This window comes from Phragmites australis, chromosome 16, assembly GCF_958298935.1.
Source record: "Phragmites australis chromosome 16, lpPhrAust1.1, whole genome shotgun sequence".
NCBI classification, from domain to species: Eukaryota; Viridiplantae; Streptophyta; class Magnoliopsida; order Poales; family Poaceae; genus Phragmites; species Phragmites australis.
In genome coordinates, this window is record NC_084936.1 from 7922501 (window position 1) to 7938602 (window position 16102).

Genomic DNA, 16102 nt, shown 5'->3' on the forward strand with positions numbered 1-16102 from the left:
TCTCCTGCTCTTCCAGTCCCCAATTGTGATTGTGGTAAACATGCCAACATCACTCAGTCGCTATATACTGACATGATTGCCTGAGCTTACTACATGTGCAAAGATTATGGTGTAAGTGCATATTCACTGGCCAGGAAGAAGAATGACATTATATTTGTTGAACTTTTGTTTATAATTTTATAGGAGAAGGAGAGATGCTACTTCTTTCAATGGGTTGATGGGCCAAAGATGTATGGCCCAAGGATCCATGTGTTCAAAAAAGACTCATCTGTATGAAAAGTTTGAGTGTTGGGTGCCTCATTTTGAAAGGATAATGATGTCACCTAGAGGGGAGGTGAATAGTTATTTTTATGAAAATTCGTTCCCTTTTACCGTTGGCCTAAACTTGCAGCGGAATACAAATTAACGGATTTTTCACAAGTGAAAAACCTAAACATGCTAGGCTCAACTAGTGCACAATCACCTAAATAAGTGTGAAAATTACAATTCTAAGGTGACAAAAATTATTCAATTCTAGCAAGAGATATGCAATAAAACTTAAATTGAAAGGCTGAAAATACTGTTCGCACACCTGAAATCACTGTTCATCCAGAGTATTCGGGTTGTACAGGTCCGGATTCTCTGGGTTCTCCGGGTTCTGTACAGAACTGGGCTTGAAATTGAATTTAAAGAACAGGTAAAAAGTTCTACCTCAAACTAAGTGATATCGTGTGTTTCAAGTGATAATTCCACGTAGATCCATGGAGACCTACAAGCAAATGCACACGAACAAGTAGATCGAGCAATGTGCACAAATATTGAGCAAGAACTCAAAAGGAAAGGAACAAGAGAGGAGACATAAGATTTATTTCCCAAAGTTCATATTCACCACCATGAATCCTTCGTCTCTGTTGAGGAAGCTCCAATGAGCCAGGTCTATTTCAACCACTTTCCTCTCCAAGCTCGGTCACACTTGAGCTTGGCTTCCACTCTTGATTTCTTCCATTACGGAGGTAAAATCGAAGCCTTCACAAACTTTCCCATGACTCACCACAAGCTCGGGAGCTCGCCGGGTAACACCTAGCCGGCTAGGAGGCTTCACCTCCAAGAGTAACAAATGCTTCACAAACTTCTTGCCGATGAACTCAAGTGCTCAAGATTGGATTTAGCTCACTCGTATTCAATCTTTCAATCTCACAACCCAACTCACTATTTTTCTCAAATCTTTCACTAAAATGTAGTGAGAAGGAGTTCTTTTTGCTCTAAGAAGTGTTCTTTTTTTGTGCTCCAGCTGTCCCCAAAGGAGGGGGGTTGAGGGGGTATAAATACCCATCTCCAAAAAACTAGCTGTTGGAGACCTTTTAGGCCTGACCTGGAGTATCCGGGGTACTCCGAAGTATCCGGGTCAACTGAAACAACCCAAACCGAGACTCTCTAGCGGAGTCTCACCCGGAGACTCCGGACAGTCTGGAGTATCCGGATTCAGCACAGCTGACTAAAAAAACAGCGATAACTTTTGATCCCGGAGTCCGATTTCGACGAATTTGGACTCTATGAAAAGCTTATTCAGAGGACTACACATCCCAACTGAATTAATTACCTAAAATATATAGGATCAAATTAGGAAAACTCTAAAACCCAATTCGGACACTTCCACACTTTCCGCTCCAGATTTCTAAAAATAACTCTCACTTGGGTTTGGTTAGAAACTCTTGAGCACTGAGCTACGACAATTAGATCATGTTGCATCCCTCTTAATAGTGCAGCATACCTATACTCAAACTCAAAGATAAAACTCGTTTGAACCACTTTGAGCATTTAAAAACTTTCAAGTACCGCTTCTTTCTTTCAAACCTTGAGGGTTGCCAACTTCCATATATTCTTCACTCCATCTCTTCTTGATTCTTCATATGATTGATGTGAATCATCCATAGATTCCCATGGCCTCACACAGTCCATCGGCGCAAAGCCTTCACTCGCTCTTCACCACCGCCTTGGTCCTTCGGTGCCAAACCATTTGCTTGCCCTTCACCACGGATTGTCCATCGCAGCCGAGTCTTGCTTGCCCTTCACCGTCTTGCCATAGAAAACCACTTTGTATTCGACATCTTCAAGGAATTCATTTTATCAAATATAGAGTCCACTCTTGTTCTTCACTCTTGGCACATATGATTTCAATTCAACTTATACCTTCTTATGGATCCTAACCTAAAAGGACAATGATGTCGCCTAGAGGGGGGGTGAATAGGCGTTTTTACAAAAATTCAACCCTTTCTACCGTTGGCCTAAACTTGCAGCGGAATATAAACTAACGAGTTTTTCACAAGAGAAAAACCTAAATATGCTAGGCTCAACTAGTGCACAATCACCCTAAATAAGTGTGGAAATTACAATCCTAATGTGACAAAAATTACTCAATTCTAGCAAGATATGCAATAAAACTTAAATTAAAAAAGGCTGAAAATACTGTTCATATGCCTGAAACACTGTTCACCGGAGACTCCGGTGTAGTCCGGATACTCCGGTGTGTACAGGTCCGGAAACTCCGGTAAAGTCCGGATTCTCCGGTTTCTGTACAGAACAGAGCCTGAAACTGAATAAAATTAATGAGTGAAGAGTTCTAGCTCAAACCAAGTGATGTCGTGTGTTTCCGGAGATGATTCTAAGTAGATCCACGAAGAACCTACACTCAAATACACACAAACAAGTAGATCGAGCAATATACGCAACGATTTGAGCAAGAACTTAAAAGTAAAGAAACAAGAGAGGAGACACAAAGATTTGTTTCCCGAAGTTCGGATTCACCACCGTGAATCCTACGTCTCCGTTGAGGAAGCTCCAACGAGCCGGGTCTCTTTCAACCTCTTTCCTCGATCCACTCTTGATTTCTTCCCTTGCGGAGGCGAAATCGAGCCCTTCACAAACTTCCGCGGCAACCCACAACCTTGGGTGCTCGTCGGCGACGCCTAGCCGCCTAGGAGGCTTCACCTCCAAGAGTAATAAACACGACGACGAACTTCTTGCCGAGAACTCAAGTGCTCAAGATTGGATTTTGCTCACTTGCACTCAATCTTCCAATCTCTCAACCCAACTCTCTTTTCTTCTCAAATCACACACTAGAATGGAGTGGGAGAGGTTCTTTTGGCTCTAGAAATGTGTTCTTTTCGTGCCCTTCCAGCAGCCCCAAAGGATGGGGTGAGTGGGGTATAAATAGCCCACTCCAAACAACTAGCCGTTACTGTTTTTGACAGAACTGGCCGGAGTATCCGGTGAACACCGGAGTATCCGGCCCTAAATCCAAATACGGCGTCAGAACGGTCACAGAATGTGTCAGAACTAGCCGTTACGCACTTTTCTGGACTTTTACCGGAGTATCCGGCCTACACCGGAGTCTCCGGTCGGCACTTAACCCAGAAAACAGCCCCGGAGACTTCCCGGAGTCTCCGGCCACTCCAGGTACCGGAGTATCCGGACTTCACCGGAGTCTCCGGCCTTTCCAGGTACCGGAGTATCCGACCTACACCGGAGTCTCCGGCCACAGCACAGCTGACCTCCGAAAAACGGCGATAACTTTTGATTCCGGAGTCCGATTTCGACGATTTTGGACTCTATGGAAAGCTTATTCAGAGGGCTACACATCCCAACTGAATTCATGACCTAAAACACAAAGGATCAAATTAGGAACACTCCAAAACCCATTTTGGACACTTCCCCATTTTCCGCTCCGGACTCTTAACAACAAACTCTCACTTTGGGTTTGGTTGGGAACTCTTGAGCACTGAGACATGACAATTAGCTCACGTTGCATCCCTCTTAATAGTGCGGCATACCTATACTCAAATTCAAAGATAAAACTCGTTTGAACCACTTTGAGCATTTGAAAACTTTCAAGTACCGCTTCTTTTTCTTTCAAACCTTGAGGGTTGCCAACTTCCATATATTCTTTACTCCATCTCTTCTTGATTCTTCATATGATTGATGTGAATCATCCATAGCTTCCCATGGCCTCGCACGGTCCATCGGCGCAAAGCCTTCACTCGCTCTTCACCACCGCCTTGGTCCTTCGGCGCCAAGCCATTTGTTTGCCCTTCACCACGGATGGTCCATCGCAGCCGAGTCTTGCTTGCCCTTCACCGTCTTGCTATAGAAAACCACTTTGTATTCGACATCTTCAAGAAATTCACTTTTTCATATATGGAGTCCACTCTTGTTCTTCACTCTTGGCATATATGATTTCAATTCAACTTATGTCTTTTTATGGATCCTAACCCTAACTCACTCTCAAGGACAAAGCACATGGGTTAGTCCATAAAACATAAATGATAACATTTATACCTTAAGTTACTTGATCTCCACAAGTAACTTATTAGCCTTCATGCATATTGTCAATCTTCATATAGAACCTAACCCCACTCATTATTAAACACATAGCACACGGGTTAGTCCATAAAACTCTATTGACGAGTCATACCTTTAGTTACTTGATCTCCACAAGTAACTTAGCCTTCAAGCTTATTGCTAATCTTATTGAGCTTCTTCTTCTTATGAGCATCACCAAGAGCTCCTTTATTTAGATGCATATTTCTCCTCCATGCATCACATCCGAGCATCACCTAGAGCTCGTTCATCTCGATGTACTTTCAATCTTCCCATTCACCTAGAGTTCATGCATGTCTCTTCACCTAGGCTTCACCTATTGAACAACCTACTAACAATCTCAACAACATTGTTAGTTCATATGTATTGTCATTAATTACCAAAACCACACATAGGGGCTAGATGCACTTTCATAACCCCAACTCACTCTCAAGCACAAAGTACATGGGTTAGTCCATAAAACCTAAATGACAACATTTATATCTTAAGTTACTTGATCTCCACAAGTAACTTATTAGCCTTCATGCATATTGTCAATCTTCATATAGAACCTACCCCACTCATTCTTAAACACATAGCACACGGGTTAGTCCATAAAACTCTATTAACAAGTCATACATTTAGTTATTTGATCTCCACAAGTAACGTAGCCTTCAAGCTTATTGCTAATCTTATTGAGCTTCTTCTTCTTCTTCTTATGGGGATTACTAAAATCTCAATGACTTTTGATGCAATTCTTTGAACTCATGACATTTCTCAAAGAATCCATGCTTCATCATTTATGCATTTTCTATGGAATAACCTAATAGCAATTCTCAATATGATTGTTAGTCCATAGGCATTGTCATCATTTACCCGAGCATCACCTAGAGCTTATTCATCTTGATGCATTTTCAATCTCCCCATTCACCTTTAGCTCATACATATCTCTCATCCATGCATCACCTATGGAACAACCTACTAACAAACTCAACATCATTGTTAGTCTATAGGTATTATCATTAATTACCAAAACTACACATAGGGGCTAGATGCACTTTCACATCTGCCAAACCCACCAAAAATGACAGAGAAGGAGGAAGCAACCCCCCCCCCCCTTGTGCGATTGTGGTGTTCCATCAAAACTGCAGCGTTTGTTTATCACAAAATTGACCCAATCGTGAAATAAGTTGTTTATCACAAAGTTGAATCTTATTGTGTATTTCTTTTCCTAATTAATATGTTTACTTGATCATGGGTGTAGAACGGATATCACAAGTGCAACTTCAATATCTCTGGTCCAAAGTCACACTGGCTAGAACAAGAGAAAGAAAAGGAGAAGAAGAAGTACATAAAGTCGCCAACTAAGTGTTGTCTCCATTGAAGCTTGATGTTGGATATTATTGTGGGACTGTGGTTGGCAATGACATGGTTAAATTCATCTCCTTTTCCATTTTTCATGGTTTATCCATTATGTATTGTTCTATAGCCGCTAATTTGATTATGCTTTTTCCATATAGAGTACCCGAAAATGTGCCTTTGAGTTTACCTTGACAAAGGTGAGGTGTTGCATCAGATTAGTTGGCGTCATCATCGTCATCCGGAGGTGCTGGCAAGTTGATTATCTTAGGTGCCGGAAGGAGGAAACCCATAAACTCTATAGAAGGATGTACCCTTCACCTTGAATTGATTGGGCAAATTGGAGAAAAGCGCAACATAAAGAAAGGGTTAAGTGGGAGGATGAGAAAATAGCAAAAGGATTTCATCCAACCCTAGTGAGGTTACCCTTTAGGAAAAATGATCCAAATTTGTGGGAGGCCTATTTTAAGAAGGTGGATAATATGAAGCAGGAAAGAGAAATGAGGAAGTGGCAAAGAAAGAGGAGGTGGCTAAAGAGGTGCAAATGGAGACAATGAAGACACTTATGACTAATTTGCATGTAATCATCCTCGATGATGATGATGAGTTGCTATATGATAACAACGAGGATTTGTATGTTGGAACCTTCATGTATGTGCGTTTTTTTAACTGAACTTGATGTATATTATTTGGTGAATCTTTTGTTGATGGCCTTTGTTGCGTTGAACTTCATGATGTCTAGAATGTTATGCTATGGATTGTAATATGAACTCTACATTATGTGAACTTGATGAACTCATTGTGTTGGTGCCTACAGATGCATTGTTTGGTTAATTATTGTAATATAAATTGTTATGTCGTGTCTTATATCAGATGGTTGTACCACTTTATATTTGTTTGTATAAGTGCATCGTGGTTGTAGTACATTTAAGGCCGACTACAATTCATTTCTGAATGGTTACATGACAAATAGGCATTGCATTTGGAGCTTTTTGAAACTCGTCTTTGCTTAAGTACAGGGTGAGAACTGCATTTTGAGTAATTGAAAACATGGGACTAAGAAACATAAAATACAATTGTGGCACGTTCCTTTTCGTTGGTAACACACAACTCTAACCTAGCCTCCTTGGTTTAGGCTGCCACTCATTGGTGCGGCATGGGCAATCACAATCTTCATGCATGTAGTAGCACCATGGTAGGTACTCCGATGTGATGTCAGCTACCCATGTCTGGCTCGGTCTGGGGATAGGCAACGGGCCACTTGCAACTGTGTTGATGAATTGCTCATGGAGAGAGTCAATCTCTCAGTGAAGAGTTGTTACGTAGGTGGCGATGTGGTGAGGGACAGGATGGTCGACCCATTTCGCCCTACAAAATCATTGTTAATTAGTATGGTTTGCAAATTGTTGTACTGATGAGAACAATATATGAGTACGTACCGGGCAATAGGTGTTGTGAAAGAAACGATGGCATGCATGTTTGATGCTTCAAAGTTGGAGACGTGAGCTTCTACACCTTGGAGGCAATCAAGCTTACAAGGACGACAAAGAGACAATTAAAAACTAGTTGACAAACACAATGAGCTCTTTTGTGTAATGTCTGAGAGTTGGAATAGCGTCTAGTGGATGTGAAGGATCGAGATATCAGCCTAGAGGGGGGGGGGGTGAATAGACAATTTTCAAATATCAAAACAGAACAGCGGAAGCAGGTCGGATGTTCTGACCAACACTGGAACTTCCGATTGATATGATCGGAACTTCTGGTTTGCTTGATATTAAAACTTAGCTAGATCTACGAGCAAGGATGAGTTAAACTATGAAATGCAAGATGAAGTAGGGTATGATGCTACTCAATTTAAAGTAGAACTAGCAAGCACAAAGTTTAACTCAAGATAATAAATGAATTGCTAGAAATCACAAAAGAGGTAAGAAATAATCGAAGGCGGAGACAAGATGGATTTGTTCCCGAAGTTCAGATACTTGAAGGGATCCTACGTCTCCGTTGAGAGCACTTGAGTCGGGTCTCTTTCAACCCTTTCCCTCCTGAGGTTGCACAAAGCACTCCTCAGCTCCACATAGTATTCCTTTCTTTTTGGAGACAGAATCCGGCCTTCACAAACTTCTCACGACGCACCACAAGTGAATTGTGAGCAACTCCTAGCTGTCTAGGAGACCTCAATCTCCAAGAGTAATAAATGCGCATGAAGAATGCTTGGAGATGAACCCTAGTGCTCACAGATTGCAAAGCTTATCACTAGCACTCAAATCTTCCTCTCAAAACTCTTAACAAAGATTGAATCACTTAGAATGAAGAGAGGAGAGGTGCAAAGTTGCTCTAGATGTGTTTCACAAGACAAAGGGAGCAACAGCCGATTTGGGAGAGGTGAATGGGTATTTATAGAGTACCCCCAAAAACTAGCCGTTATGTGCTTTTTCAGCCCATATCGGAACTTTCGATCTTCATATCAGAACTTTCGATCTATACAAAGTAACAACATCTATCTACTCCACCCAAACCAAAACTAGAAGAAAACACAAATAGGAACTTCCGATCTCACATATCAAAACTTCCGATTAGCAACAAAAAAACTTCTAACTTGAGAGCTCGAGACTTGAGGAAACTCGGACATTCTGATCCACATTAGAACTTCCGATCCAAACATCGGAACTTTCGATTAGCAACAAAAACACCATCCTGAGAACCCGAGGTTGAGAAACTCCGGATATTCCGATCCACATCGGAACTTCCGACCCAAACATCAGAACTTCTGATTAAATCAAAAATAGGAACTCGAGAGCCTTAAGTACCCAAAACATCGAACATTTTGACTTAGACCAGAACTTCCGATAAAGCAATCAGAACATCCGATCAGACCAAAACTTTTTCAACCCAAGTGTCTGTGTTATGAATTGTCTCTCATTCTAAGGATAAACTTTGAGCACTAAGTTCATAGCAAAGCCTTCAACGTTGCATCCCTCTTAATAGTACGACATTCCTGTACTCAATATAAAATAAAGTGCTATAACCATAGGAATATTCAACCACCGTCTTCTTTCTTCATTTTTGGGGATTGCTAATATCATTTAGCTTTTATCATTAGGACTTTTACCTATTCAAATACTCATTGAACATATTAGTCCCTTAATCGCTTGTCGTCAATCATCAAAACCCACATAGGGGGTCTAGATGCACTTTCATGATGCTGCAACCTCCTAAATTGACGCATCACACAGTGCGGTAGGTGAAACTCCACGATGTAGTAGTAGATGAGCATTGTGTTTGTCGTGAGTGCACAATGGGCTTAGTGCTATATTTTGTACGCCATTGTGCTCGTAGGGCTTCCAAGTCACCTGCAAAAAGGGTAACATGGTACATTACATATTTACATATATAACGACTAAGAACAAAAAAACTGTGTGAAACAAGTATTACTAACCTTGGTCTACAAAATGCACTCATACTCATTTGTGTAGTACATGTACCGCCTTTGTTATTACCATGCACTCCTCCTATGTGTTTCCAAAGGTACGCAACTGTAGGCATCGAACCCTCATCGTGGAACTCCCAAGGCTGCAATAAAACAAGTGAAAGAGTAAATAATTGGCTTCCTCTCAACATAATGCCAAGTAATTAAATGAGGATAACACACACCTCAGGGATATAATGCTCGTCTACCAACTGGGAAACGCTTCCACATCCACACCTACAACAAGTAGGCTAGCCCTCCAAGGCTGGCACTATCCACAGGTGTGAGGTTGTTGCATGCTCATGATCTTCCATCTTCGCCCATCAGTTTTAATAAATTGGGCCCAAACACCTCATCCAGCAACAAACCATGTACCTCATCTTCGTATATAAATGAACCACGTCGTACGGTTTGTGGTGCCGCACGGAATAGTCCTGCAACCAAAGCTTTAGTTCTATCATAATTTTAAAAATCATTCCCTTTCATAAATATATATTCCCTATTCATAATTCTATTGTCATATAATGCCTTCCTGGTCAAAATAATGTCTTCAAATAAGGGTAGGTGGGGTAGCTCCACATGTACCGCCTTTAGTGCTTTAATTGCATCTTCTGTGTAAAATGACTTCCACCAATCATCAACATCTTGCGGTCCATCTTCACTTTCCTCTTATTCTTCCGCACTAACACCCATATCTTCTGTCTCCACTCCTTGTTCCTTTTTTCCTGTATCCTTGGACTCACCGTCTGATGAGACTGTAGATATTGTGTCAACATCTAGTTTCGCCTCCTAATCTCGATGGCCCTATCATCAAAGTCATTGGTTACAATTGCTACATCAAAATTACAATTTCATGCAGCCTCCTCGAGAACAACTTGAACATTTGTTGACACTAGTTGCAACGATGGTCCCTCTTGGGTCAAGTATTCAACGGTCTCTTCTTCAATCAGCCTTGTCGGCATGACACCGCCACATCCCCCCTTCACCACATTTGAAATGGTTCTTGTCCTCCAAACAACTTCAACAACTACCTCCGCGCAAGTGACTAGTGAACCTTTAACAACCGCCTTATACAAATTTCAATCACCCTTCGATGCCAACTTCATGAACACATAGTGTGCCCCAGCACCACAGGCATCAAAACAACCTTGCATTCGGACTTCACCATCAGACACTCCACATTTCAACTCCAATCGAATCCGAGCAACTAGATCATCAAAGCATGGAGAATTAAAAAATGCTAACAATTCTTGATTTTAATAAACTCTCTATTCTCATTAATCATGCCACCGGAATAAATACGGACAACATGATCCATCTACAAAACACAACCGACTATTTCATATTTCTGTTCCAAAATGTTCAAATATTAAACAAATATTCAACATTCCTATACATAACCAACATATGTATGAAATAATTCCCTACACCTAAAGACGTGCATGCAACACATTCTACAAGTTAGATAGGCGTAACATATACTCATGTGATGATATCTTGCCTCCGATTGAGCCCAACCTATTCAAATTCCAAGAAATTGAACATCTGACTAAATCCACCAAAATATACAAAATTAACTGGAAAAATTTGAATGGGATGGAGGAGTTACCGGGAAGCCACCACAAATGCCCTCTCCAATCTTATGGGATTGGAGGTCAGATTTAAGGTGGATTTGATGAGGATGGAGGAGAGAGGTGGTGCCGGGTTGCTTTGAACTCAAGCCCAAACAAGTGGAGGAGGGGAGGGAGGGAGGGAGGACCGCGGGCAGCTTCTGTACACAGGGCGTCTGGCGTAACCCCTTGTAGCCACATTGGCGCAACATGTAAAAGATCTCGGGGTCATTCTAGCATGGCATGCTCAGTCAAGCCACTGCATATGCCGTGACAGAGTTGATTTGTCATGTCACTACATTCGGTGAGAGGAAAAAAAACCACTTTCTAACTATTTACTAGTCGTGGAGCCCGTGCTTTGCCCGTAACACGGGAGACGCGAAAGCGTTGGAGCACACAGCAGCGTGCGGGAAGCGGGACACGAGCCCACATAGGAGGGCGCAGGAGATGCAAGACGCGGGACGCAGGCCCACACGGAGGGCACGAGAGCGCGCGGGAGACACTGTACTCGGGCCCACGTAGGGGGTCGACGGAAAATCCAGAAGGCACATCACAGAACGTGTTTTTTTAAGTGGTAGAGAGTTTATGGATTATTACTAAAATATTATAATTAAAAAAGGGCTAGTAAATCCTAACCCAGACAGACCACAAGACACGATCAGACACGCCAAACTGGAACTGCAGTATCTATCCAGTGCGGGGCATATCTAGACCGATCCTGTGAGTCTTTTACCAATCCAACGGCTACGGAGAGAGAAAAAAAAAAGAAAACCAGAGGAGGAACGAAGGCTTAGATGGGCCCCACTTCCTTCCCTACCCTACCCTCCCCGTTCCCACCCACCCTCGACATCCACACCACCAACCAAACAGATCCCCGAGGGAGACCGGCGCCGCCGAGCCCTCGCCGACTCGCTCCGCCGTCCCCGAAGACGAAGCGATCGTAAGGTAACCCTTCTCTCCTCCGCTGGTTTGGTCTGTATTGGGTTGTCGCGGGCGGAGAGGGGAGGAGTTTCTTTTGTGTTGGTGGGGAAGCCCCAGCGTGCGCGGCCTGCTCCGATCGTTCCGGGAGTGTGGCCACGTTCGTTTCGCTGGGCAGCCGGATTCCAGCCATTCCAGCTCGTTGCGGATTTGATCTGGTTCCATTGTTGCGATAGCAGCTTGTTTCCCCCCAAACATTTCGGAGGTCCAGTTTCATTGCCGCCCCTAATTCTTAGGCATGTGGCGTGTTGAATCGGGGCTGAGCGTGGAGAAATTACTGGACTTGTAGCGTTGTTGGTGCCAATTCGTGGCCAGAGTTATTGTGCCCTGCGTTGACTTTGTAGAATTAACATGGATTGCCTGTGAAATTATGCTTATATCATAGTGATAAGACTTTAACAGCCATCAAACAGTGTTTCCCTTCTCATGATCCAAGCCCAGTTGACTATTCATTCTAGTTTGTTCTCGGTGGATGGAATGCTCCATCTATTTGTTACAAGTGTTTATTGCACTACTTTTGTTTCCATGGTACATATTTGTTTACATAACCTATGTTATGTTCAGATAGCCTATTTTCTAACAAGTTTGTGGTGTACATCACTAAATCTAGCAGTGGCACAAGAAGGTTTAACTATACATAAATCATTTGGCTGTTGTCATTGTTGGTTGGAATTGTTGGGTATTGACATCGGGATATATTTTGAGTTATTGTATCCAGATATTCAGACTCCATACATATTGCATGAATTGGACCTCATTATCATCAATTTATCTAACTGCCAAACTGTTGTACTAGCATGTTCTGGATGAGTTTTCTCCATGTCCTGTAGTTGAATAGGACAATAGTTCTTTCAGTGACGTATCAACTTTCTTGAAGCATTCATGTGTGTATTGTGTGTATTGATGATGGATTACTCACCGACATTATTTCTTTCCCTGCTTGTAGGGGGGCAGCAGAAGGATTAAGTGGGTGAAATTGCCCAAAGGACAGGAAATTGTGCATTAGTTTGAATGGCTTCTTCAAAGCTCCAGGCCTTTTGGAACCATCCAGCTGGCCCTAAAACCAGTTATTTTTTGCCCTTAAGCTTTCTTCTTGCAAAATAATGAATAGTGACATCCCCGTTTTGCTATAATATCATGTTTGTCATTGCTGATTTTGGTCGTCACTTTTGGATTCTAGTGACTGCCACAGATGTCATCATAGCCTGTGCATATTTCTTATCATGATTGATCTGCCTCCTTGGGTGTTATTTGATATTGTACAACTTAACATTACGCTAGTTTGTATTGTGGAAAAGGTACTATTTCTTTGGTACTGTGAAGCATGGACCAACTCGAATGGCCCATACTGCTTTGACTTTCATTTATAGGATAATGTGATGAACATCTAATGTATTGTTCACTTACCAAGTTATTCCTATAACATGTGACTTTAATCTGACCATCCTTGCAGTTCATTTCTGGGCGCCAACATTTAAATGGGGTATCAGCATTGCCAACATTGCTGACTTTGCTAAGCCACCTGAAAAGATATCCTATCCTCAGCAAGTTGGTATGTTTAAGTAGTTGCCCAGTCAGTTCTATCCCTGCATTTTAGATAACACAGCCATTACTTTACAGTTGCTTATTCTTTTGTATTGTGTGCAGCTGTTGCCTGCACTGGAATAGTTTGGTCAAGGTACAGCCTGGTTATCACACCGGTAAGCCATCGGTACTTGTCCATAGGTACTATCGTTTTGATTATTATGCACTGAAACTTATAAGGTGATGTTGATTATATGTTATCTTATATGCACCTTTTAGATTTTAACATTTCTTTCTGCGAAGATATTGGTTTAGTTATATGAAACTTCTGAAAATGTATTTTTGATTTTATTATTGATACTACTTGTGCCTTCTCCTTCCAACTTGTTGAGTTCCCCAGTGGAACTTCTGATCACAGGAAAGAACAATCTGTTTCTTAAGAATATCAAAAAATGACCAAAGCTTTCCACCTTACTGGTTTATTTTTACATACCCTGTTCTGAAATAGTTCCTGAAGTGAAATGAGCTGATATATTGTCAGTGAAATTCTGCATTCATTATTTTTGGGTTGAAAGAGGGGTTTTCTCTGAGAGCATGCATTGTTGTCATTCTGTGATGTTTCCCCATTTTAATTACTGCTCATTTTGTTGCCTTGAAATGTGATATTGTTGCAGAAAAACTGGAACCTCTTCAGTGTTAATGTTGCAATGGCTGGTACAGGCCTGTATCAGCTTTCACGGAAGATAAGGTCTGTGACGAAACCAAGCCATGTTTCCTCATTTGTTGTTGATGAGAAGATGGCATGGCTTCATTATGTCGATCTCCTTTGCAGGCAAGATTACTTTTCTGATGAGAAGGATGCTGCTGCACAACTGGAAGGGTAGCGACGACCGACACAAATAACTGATTAAAACGATCTAGAGTCTTGGGAGTCATTCTGGGCTGGAAAGGCATGGCTTTCAATCCAGGACAGGGATCTGTTGTTTGTTTCCATGTTCTTCTGCAGTCGTGAGAATACCAATGTAAAATTTTTTGCCAAAACAAATCCATGAAATAATCTTCTTGTGCATTTGTGGAGAAGAAGAGGAATCATACAGATGTATCTTTAAATGTTTTGCTGTTGCTCAGTCGAAATCTATGTTTGGGAATTCAATATTCTTTGCTAAGACCCCGGTAACCATCTCCTGGTGGAATTCCAGTTGCCCGTTGTTTACACACACCCGACTGCTTAAACAGTAAAATTTGTAGGTGTGGTGATAGGGCCACGTTTATGGCTGTGAATGGTGCGGTGTGCGTGTATGGTGTGGTATGTGCGAGTGTGTGTCACTTGTGCGTGTATGGTGCTTGTTACAATCGGTCAAATATATATTTGGGAACTCTCTTTTCTTTGCTAAGCTGATTGTCAAAGAGTCGATTTCCGTCACAATCTGAGGATATTCACTCATCTTGTTACGATCGTAAGGGTCCCCTTGTTTTTGACAGAAATACCCTCACGTTGGAAATTGCACATGCAGATAATCGGGTCTCCTCCTACCTTGGCGTGCTTGAGACGGTGATGGGTCGTCACCTGCTTCAAACTGTATACAGTTGGTTACCTTTTGCCTGGTCTCAAAACACATCTTTGACTATCAATTTTCTATTTTAACATATTTACAAATCACAAAAAATTCTGTCTGTGCCGTTTTCAATGTTGAATCTCAATGTGCACAAAGTAATTGATAAATAAAAGTTTTAATAAGTTGACTACCACGATCCAAAATGTCGCTCTTGAGAGTAATACAGTTCCATTGTCAGACGCTCCAGATTATGTGGGAAGCTTGAAAATACTGTATTATACATCATCAAAGTTTTGTTCAAAATATTGTTACATCCTGCATCATATATATCTGCGATCTATCAATATCACAATCTCGTATCGTCTAAATCTCAAAACCAAACTAATCCGAGAATTGCTTAGTACGCGCAGGTTCCAAAAGGTTTGAACCCAAAGTCGAAGTGAATTCAGACTCGCCTAGAGAACTCAGCTACTGGAAGTCAGCATGCAGTTCCTGTGATCAACGCAAGACGGCCAGCGACACAAGCGGACGAACAACAACACATCGATGATCGGTCTCTCCCTTCAGGAAGCCGCCACACAGAAGCCATTTCCCCCGGGTTCTCAGCTGCCAAGCAATGCAGCCTCCCTCCAGCACACGGCTCGCGGTTGCACTGCACACGCAGCGCAGGCAGAGATATCCGTGGCGTGTCGCGCAAACCCGAGGCCGAGCTCATGGCTTCCGTGTGATGTGATGCCCCGCGCCCCGGGGGATAAAATAGAGGGCTCGCGCCTCCGCTGATTCAGCGCGCTGGCACTCATCGCTCGGCAGTTCCTCGCGTCACCCAGCTCTGAACCGCGATTTCTGATGATGATGATGATTATGTTCCAGCACTGAGCGATGATTGTACCTGTGAACAAGCACAGCGACGCAGAGATTTCATTTCTGTGAGTGTGACTCCTTTGATACATCTATGTGTTCGTTTGCATGCATAATGTGTTCCTACTTTCATGGAGAAGCTAGAATCAGACAGTCAGAGTGACCTGTATGCAATTTCCAACATTCTACTTCCTCTCACCCCCGAATATAACTCCATTACGACAATCGACGCTTTGACTAATGGTATCTATAAAAATATATTATTATTTCAAATAGAAAGAGTTGTATGTTATGAAAGTATTTCTCACGATGAATCTAGTAACATCAACCCCATGTTGTCATTCTATGTGATTTTTTAGCTATTGATGATCAAAGCTAAAAAGACTTGACTTCGGACAAACCTAAATGGGTCTATA

At 42.1% G+C, this 16102-nt stretch overlaps 1 protein-coding gene across 1 annotated transcript; it reads left to right on the forward strand.

Annotated features, from left to right (window-relative positions):
• The first annotated feature begins 11577 nt into the window (after positions 1-11577).
• Positions 11578-14425, forward strand: LOC133896118 (mitochondrial pyruvate carrier 4-like). The gene is made up of 6 exons (XM_062336635.1): positions 11578-11715; positions 12695-12814; positions 13202-13300; positions 13396-13448; positions 13947-14020; positions 14105-14425. Exons 2-6 carry the CDS (start codon positions 12760-12762, stop codon positions 14154-14156), a joined length of 333 nt encoding a protein of 110 aa, XP_062192619.1. The 5' UTR covers positions 11578-11715; positions 12695-12759; the 3' UTR covers positions 14157-14425.
• Positions 14426-16102: the final 1677 nt, after the last annotated feature.

What these genes read in the sequence shown, in the direction of transcription:
- LOC133896118 (XM_062336635.1), top strand. Translation starts at nt 12,760, where the DNA reads ATGGCTTCTTCAAAGCTCCAGGCCTTTTGGAACCATCCAGCTGGCCCT. An exon ending in ATCCTATCCTCAGCAAGTTG is followed by an intron (nt 13,301 to 13,395) that starts GTATGTTTAAGT and finishes TATTGTGTGCAG; the next exon opens with CTGTTGCCTGCACTGGAATA. An exon ending in ACAGCCTGGTTATCACACCG is followed by an intron (nt 13,449 to 13,946) that starts GTAAGCCATCGG and finishes ATATTGTTGCAG; the next exon opens with AAAAACTGGAACCTCTTCAG.